Raw genomic sequence first — 8312 nt, forward strand, 5'->3', positions numbered from 1 at the left:
GTATATGTTTCCAGCGACAAATAAATGATTAATTCAGAACACCACATTATTTACCTGTTCAATGATATGAGTAAAAGCACTAAACAGCTCTGCATTAACATAAGAGCATCCATACAAGTATCCTTGGAAATTTGCCTCTGGCCAAGTCACTTCATCTCTACGACAAAGAGCTAGACCAGCTTCCCTGCTCTTACTCCTTCAGAGGGACAGTTTGACAGACCACCAGATTTTCCACTGTCACTTCTTTGAAATCTCTTTGACTTTGATCAATGCTTATCACAGTTTGAGTCACCCATCTTTGGTCACAGGATTTTACGGAATCACAGTGTCAATTCAGTCGGAAAAGACGTCTGAGACCATCGAGTCCAACCTATGACCAAACAATACTGTGTCTACACCAAGTGCCACGTCCAATCTTTCCTTAAACACCTCCAGGGACAGTGAAGCATTTCTTTCTAATGTCCAACCTGAACCTCCCCTAGGACAGTTTGAGACTCTGTCCTCTCATCCTGTCACTGGTTGCCTGGGAGAAGAGACCAGTCCCCACCTGGCTATACCCTCCTTTCAGGTAGTTGTAGAGAGTGACAAGGTCACACCTGAGCCTCCTTTACTCCTGGCTAAATACCCCCCCCAGCTGCCTCATCCACTCCGCATAGGACATGCCCTCCAGATCCTTCACAAGCTTCACTGTCCTTCTTTGTAGCCACTCCAGCACCTCAATGTCCTTCCTGAATTGGGGAATCCAGAACTGGACACAGCACTCAAGTTGCAGCCTCACTAGTGCCCAGTACAGGGGGACAATCCCTGCCCTGGTCCTGCTGGCCACACTACTGCTGATACAGGCCAGGATGCCATTGTCCTTCTTGGCCACCTGGGCACACACACTGGCTCATGTTCAGCTGGCTGTTACTCCCCACCCCCAGGTATTTTTCTTCTGGGCAGCTTTCCAGCCACTCTGCTCCCAGTCTGTAACTGGAGCATGTTTTGTCTTTGTGAGGTGGACCATTCCGATCCTGGAGTCTGATCAATAGCTTCCTTCCCCTGAAAGCTCAGTTATTGCTTCCCTGCATCTGACACTGCTGCAATTCCTTGAGCCTGTTTGAGGGAGAAGCCCCAGACAGCCAAGAAGCACTTTTCTGCTTTTGAAGTTTCTGTGATACTATTAAGCAGCACATTGCCTGGTGCAGACAGGATAGAATTCATCCTGAATGAGACAGAATTTCACAACAAAGTTGCATAAAGTGTTAGCTCATTGGCTCAACCTAGCAGACATCACCAGTTTGTTTATGAGACAGGAAAGCAAGTGCTGGGAGTAGCTGGGGAAGGGTGGGGGAGTAATCTGACCCTGCAGTCTGGAAAGATCACTGTAAACAAAGGCTTTCAGCTCTGTACCAACTGACGATGATGCAAAAGAGACAACCTGATTCTACCCACAGTGCCAGCAGAAGTATTCTGACATCACATTTGGATGCTTGAATCTGTGCGTTCTCATCAGGTACCTTTCATTAACACCTTAAGGGTAACTAAAACCACCAGCAAACTGATTCCATTTTATCATGAAGGAAAAAAAAAAACTAGTTGTGAAAACCACTGCTTAGGTGCAAAGTTCTTTTTGTTGGTACTTGAGCATGGTTTTAATTGGAAAACATATTTGAATGTAGAATTGTTCAGCAAATAAAAAAATAACAAATAATCACCATTGACACTGAGCAAGAAGGAATTCACTCAGCTTGATCTTCAGATTAGACTGATCATGTAAGTTTGTCAATAAGGATGTGAAGTACACACTTAATTTGGAATCTGATCACATACGACAGACAGGAGATAATTATAGAACTTCAGCTGTCATTTTATAGTATAACCATAAACAAAATTGTTGTCCTTTTTTAAATACAAATTAATAAGGCTATTTGCTGAATCGCTGCTAGTTTTGCTCCTTGAGAAAGTCTCACAGATTTTCAGAAGCAACCACTTAGTGTGTATTTAATCTATTTAAATAAATAAATTGTGCATTCAGAATATTTACATACGTGTACATATATATATGTATGTATGAAAACAATAAGACATAATTTCCTACCATGCAACTATTTCTGAATGCTTTGCCTAAACTAAATAGGGTTAAGAAGCAACAATATATAAATTTTCCATTCAAAAGCTTGAAGTGAAATAACTCACTTCTGACATACATGATATTTGGTGGAGGGGTTAATTATAGGCTTATATTTGAAATATTTTCACACTTGAAAATGCTATTTTGTCTCAAAAATCTAAAAAGAAAAACAAAACAAAACCAACCAAAACCCCTAAGCCACAAACCACTCATTTGAAAAAGCTTGTTTGTTTTCCATATAGACAATAAACACATTGTTAACAGAGGGGGCAAAAGTCTTTGGATGACCTGGTGTTTACATTTTGGGTGGGGGGGGAAACATTTTGAGAAAGCATTAACTTAAATTAAGATGTCACGAACACAAAAGGTATTTTTGAGTTGGAAGGTGACAGTATAACAGCACATAGGCAGATCCAAGAGCTCTGCCATGGAAATCCAGAGAAGCAAACCTTTAATGCTGCTCTTCCACATGTGTAACACAGGTTGCACAGGAAATTTGTAGGAGACCTCTGCAATCTCCTGTACAGATAATAGCAACCCCAAAATTAATCGAATTGCTTTGTTTAGCACATATTATTGGTTTTATATGTAAAGAATACTTATGTGTAACATACTGCCAAAAAAAAAAAAAATCTACTGGGAGAATTCTGAGCAGCTGAAGAACCTGCCAAGAACTTGTTTTATACATTTTTTGAGACATGCAGTATTTCATGGTGTGATTTATAACTGCTAATTAAACATAAATCACTGCAATAGTATAGTTAAAAAAGTTCTGTCAATGAATTTTTGAAAATTCCGTGCAAAGCATATTTTCTAACATTATCTGGAATCCCTTCTTGCACTTTTGCCCGGAATTAGAATTATCCCTCTTCTGGATTAAAGATGCATTGGTGGATTAGTCTATCACTGATGACAACATAATATATCCTTCCCAGAGGCTTAAACTGAAAAGAGGTCTGTTAACTACAGACTATATTAAAACAACAGCAAAAAAAAAAAAGATTAAAAAAAAGACATTGGATACAAGACAGTATTTTAATATTATTATGTGGGAGGTAAAAGTTTGTGAAACATAACCTCAGGTTCAATGCCATGTTTCAGTCCTATTCTTTTCACAGTCTGTATCACCTGTAAAACCAGTAAGACATGGGACTGATTCCTGCAAGGATTAGCCATGGGTATTACTTTTATCTTTAGCCACCTGAGCAAGCTCAGGAATACCAGCCACACAGGCAATTTAAATGAAAAATAAATTGGTTTTAATTTTTCTACTTGATGTTCAGATATGTATGCACATTTTGAAAAACTGTTCTTCTTTGTCTGAATTTTTTTTTGGCCAGTTAAAGAAGTATTAATTTTATATTTAAATTTAGCATTTCCAAAGCAAGAAAGCAGATGAGCTGTTTCTGAACTGACTTTCTATTTCTGAAACTTTGTTTCAGATGATATGAAGTTGATTCATCACTTTACTCTTAACACTCTAAAGGAGATGTTATGTTATTCTGTATATTAAGAGACATGCTTCCAGTTTTCCATAGAATAGAATCATCTGGCAAAGTTTTTCTAGATGTGAGACTGCGTAGTTCACAAAACGTCTTTCCATACGAACTTCCTGGAATATTTCACATGCCAATAATCATACAATGACAGCTTCTAGAACACCCCTATTTAATATTTAAGAAAAATTCTGGAAAACGAACTAAAAAGAAGTATTTCACTGAATATAATAAAAAGATAATATGCTGTATTTTCTGGTGAACTTCAACACCCAATTACATTCTTTTTCAATTATATCCCCCCAAAAAGTAGATGAGTTGTTAGCATTAAATTTCAATGGAAGATGCTGGGGTCTGTTTTTTGTTTAAGAAAAGGCCAGTCCTTCACTTCATGAAGGTCAGTAAAATCACTGGCTTAAAATGGTAGCTAAATTTGGATATAGAATTCAGGTAAGAAATAAACTTTCTACCATACTTCCAGTTGGTGTCACTGACATGATGGGGATTAGACATTTTTCTGGTGTTTTATTTAATAAGAGACCTGGATGTCATCACAAATGTTGCTTGCTAAATTGAATCTTTGAAGAACAGTATAGGATTTGTGAAGTGTTTGTGTGTAGAGCTCACAGACTGTGCGCTCCATCCTTTGAAGGGAAACCATTGTTAAGGGGTAGGGTCCGGAGCACAAAGAAAGGAAGGACTGTGTTCCTGGCAAATGACAGTATCAGCAACAAAACTCTAATAAGAGCTGCACGCTTCAATAGGAAGTAAATAATACCCGTACACTTTGTAGAAATAAAAGGATGGAGGATGGGGGAAAAGGACTTTGAGTTCTGTAGCTGAAGGAATTTAAAGGTACATCTAAGTAGTCTCACGAGAGATTGCTTTATAGTGAAGTATCAGTTACACACAACCCTGGATCATAATTATCTCTGTATCCTCAGAGTAGCAGAGCAGTTATAATGCAGTTCTGTGCTTCTCTGCAATTGATCTCAGTGACTGCATAATTTTCTTGACATTTTACAACTTACTGATTCAGTAATCACAGTTCAGTTGTCTTAATCACACAGTAATTGAACTATAGAGGAAATGCCAATAGATAATCAAGAAGATATCAAACCAATTAGACAGCAATGTTTTCAGTCAAGAAATAGCTAACAGCAACTCATATCTGAGTTGGTTTATCCTCCACTATCGATGTCTAGATTTCTTAAAAGGGAATGAGAGGGAAGACAGTCAGTTTTGGTCCCAATCTGCTATCTGCCTGCTCCTTTTATTTGCTTTAATATGTGTGAGCCCCGTTAAAGAAGAAACAAAAGTCAAGATACAGGCGGGTCCCCCCACAGCCGGAGGGGGAGCACGCCAGCCGTGCAGGGGAAGGCAGCGCCTTGCCGGCGGAGCTGCCCGGCGGGGCCGAGGCGGGCGGCGCGGGCGGAGCCGTGCGCGGCGGGGAGCGGAGCGGAGCCCGCGCCGGGACCCGCCCGGGGCCGGGACCTGTCCGTGGTCCTGGGGCCGGGACCTGTCCGTGGTCCTGCAGCCGGGCCGCCACCGCTGCCGGAGCCACTGCCGAGGGGCCCTTGGTCCCTTCCTACCTGCCTCCCTCCACTAACGCCCTGAAACAGCTGCTGCCACCACTGAGCCCGATGTACAGAAATTCAGCTTTTAGGGAGATTTCGTACCCCGCCAAGGCTGGGGGTACTAAAGAAAATAAAATTCTCCAAACCTCCTACCAAAGCCCTGCTCAGGCTCTGAGAGTGCCTTTCCCTGGCGGTCTCTCGGCTGCCCGAGGCGCGGATGAAGCCCTAGTCCAGAGCACAACTTTCCTGCAGGGAGTCGGGCTTTAGCCTCCTCCGAGCCCCCGAGCAGGGGATTGAAGACGGAGGGAACCTGGCGCCCTCCTCGCCTGAAAAGCTGTGGAGAAGCCAGGCAGGAGAGCGGGAGAGGTCGGGAGCTCCCTCGCCTTCCCCTCCTCATTGCCGGCTTCTGGTAACAGGGAAACCCCCGGGGGGCGGAGGGGTGGGAAGAGGAAGCTCCCACCGTACGCGCAATGCCCCCCGCGCATCCCCTTCTCCGGGAGTCCGGAGCCCCAGCCCGGACTCACGTGTGCCGTCAAACCGGGTGGCGATGGTGTCGAGGAAGGTGTTCTGAGGTGCCAGTAATCCCTTCATAACCGGCATTTTTCCAGCGCGGTGCGAGGTTCCCCATCAAAGTTTGTCTACGAGAGTGGTTCGAGAAGAAAGTGCAGAGGGCGCCCGGGGGAAGGTAGGGAGGGAGGGAGGAGGCGGAGGGATAGGGAGGAGAAGGAGGATGGGGATGCCGCCGCGCCGCCTCCGGCGCCGGGAGCCCCCCGCTCGTCAGCCCCGGCCCCGCACAGCGCTCCCACCCCGGCCCCGCCGCGGGGAGCCGCGCACAGGTGCGGAGCCGCGCCCCCGGCCGGCAGCGCCCGCTCCCCCTTCCCGCACCCCTCCAAAGGCAAGGGGGAGGGGGGCGCCGGCAGAGAGCCGCCGTGAGGGAGAACGAGCTGGAGGAAAGCACGGAGCTCGGGAAGAGCCACCTTTATCCACCTGTAGCAGAGCCGGGTGGGGCGGGGCAGCGCAGGGACCAGCGGCCCCTCGGGGGCTGCGGAGCCTTCTCCGCCCCCAGCCGACTCAGACATCTTTGGGCTCTAGCACCTGAGAAGTGTCCCAGGCATCTCAGCTCACAGGGACCCTGTTTCATGAGTAACAATACCGAAGGGTAAAGCACGGGCTCTTACTTTGCTAAAAGGAGAAACAGCCTTGGCGGGTAGCAAAGGCCTCTGGAGGTGCTCATTGGAGAGCAAGACTAAGACATGGATAATGCTCCACCAGTTGTGTGGCCTCAAGCCTTATTTGCATGGTGAGGCAATTCAATTTATTTAAGGAATAGGCATTTTGCTGTGGTTGTTAATATATCCTATAATATTCTTTCGATGTTCTTCCCTGATAAATTCCTGAAATAATTTTTTCCTGCCAGCCAAAGAGAGAATTAAGACATATCCTTGCCCAGAAGGTCTAATGTGTAAATTCAAATAAATAAATATGTAACAATAGTAATAAATAAGTGGCATTCCACATTCAGATGAGTAACCTGCTCAGACTGGTACCATGGCTCTTTAAATGCAGATAACTCTCCGTAGTACAGCCATTTCATTTACGTTAACAGCAAAACTTCCCCATGTTTCTTCAGGATTGAAAGACCCTAGAGAAATGAAGTGGGAGTACACTCCCTAATCTACAAAGTCACTGTGCAGAGGAAGCCTGTTGGGTTCTTGCTATTTTACAGTTACTGCTATTTGTATTTTTTGCTATTCCTGTTTATTTAGGATTCTCTCTTTCTCCAGATGGTTAGAAGACTTTGATTCCCACTTTTTAGCATAAGCAGCATTGAGAGAGGTTACAGAAGAGAAAAAAGGGTCTTTCTTTACAACAGATAATTAAATGTAAAAAAACTCCAGAACCTCAGAAAATGCTGAGGTACAGGGTTTCTAGCACAATATAAAGCCTTCCCACAGTAACCCCACCTTGGCTCTGAACAATGCAGCATTATTTCAAGATCATGAATCTGTCCGCTTGCCCTTGTACTAGAAGCCTTTTACAGACTACTTGATATAGAGCTGCCAGATCAGTTTTCAGAAGTAGCACATGAACTGAGAGACTGCCTGTACAGTACTTTGGAAGTCTCCAAGATCTCAAACTACTATCAGTTTCTTGCTACCTGATAAACTTCAAATTCTGGTCAGCCTTGTCCTTAAAGTATACAAGCACCAGCCCAGCCTTGTCCTTAAAAAGTACAATTTTTATACTGAATGCCAGCAATTTTTAAATTTTTGTTATTATTCTCATATCTTCCAGATCAATATAAGCAGAAACACAAAATTAATTTCTCTTGATAGTTTTCCATTTAGTCTCTCTGGCTACTTGGGTTTGATGCTACAGCATGTACCTACTAGTGAAATAAAGAAAATCCTGTTTCAGTACCTGGAATACCCACAAGAGAATGATCAGGTTTTTGCTTCTGACAAAGTGCTCAGCAATAGAGGTTGTTAAGGTAAATCCAAACCTTTGAAACCTGACAAGGGACTTGCCTATTTTGTAGCCTGTGTGCTGCTGTTGTGTTTCAGTTTGCGTTTTTTTTCCATGGCCTGGCCAAACACCATTTAAGTGGAAATATAGTGAAGGAGAAAGGAATATATTCTTAGTCCTACTACAGGCAGTCAGGAGACAGTAACCCATATGCACATTTAAAGATATAAATATGTTTCTCAATTTTGGTCACCACAAAAGGGAAGAAAGAGATGGTTTTCCAGTGGATTCAAGTAGTTACCTGATAAGTCTACAAGCCCATAAGTGGCCACACCAAGTCTGAGTTGTAATCATAGTGTTTTGAGGGCTGTATGACATAGCAGCTTCAATAAGTTTAGAGCTTTACTAAGAGCTCATGGAAATTTATTAATCATGAGGCAAAAAATGTTTTAATAAAGCCTTAGGATGTAACTTGGGCGAAGAATGCCAAAAAATTATGCAAGCACACACCTCAGAAAGTATGGATATGTGCCAGAGGAATTGCATGGCATATTTCATGTTGATAGGGGTGAACACAATTTACAGTTATTGAAACATATTCACAACTGGCCAGGAGGATGTGGTAACAATGGCAGTGAAAGCTCTACACAAGGAAATTCT

The 8312-nt window shown here is 43.4% G+C and overlaps 1 protein-coding gene across 3 annotated transcripts in view; it reads right to left on the reverse strand.

The window, feature by feature from the left end:
- Nucleotides 1-5966, reverse strand: part of KCNH8 (potassium voltage-gated channel subfamily H member 8) — a 175510-nt gene extending 169544 nt beyond the window's left edge. For all 3 annotated transcript variants that reach the window (XM_048302178.1, XM_048302169.1, XM_048302162.1), the window contains exon 1: nt 5711-5966. In XM_048302178.1, the coding sequence (XP_048158135.1) occupies nt 5711-5786 (76 nt within the window). In that variant the 5' untranslated portion in view covers nt 5787-5966. The remainder of the gene's footprint in view (nt 1-5710) is intronic.
- Nucleotides 5967-8312: the final 2346 nt, after the last annotated feature.

This window comes from Corvus hawaiiensis, chromosome 1, assembly GCF_020740725.1.
Source record: "Corvus hawaiiensis isolate bCorHaw1 chromosome 1, bCorHaw1.pri.cur, whole genome shotgun sequence".
NCBI classification, from domain to species: Eukaryota; Metazoa; Chordata; class Aves; order Passeriformes; family Corvidae; genus Corvus; species Corvus hawaiiensis.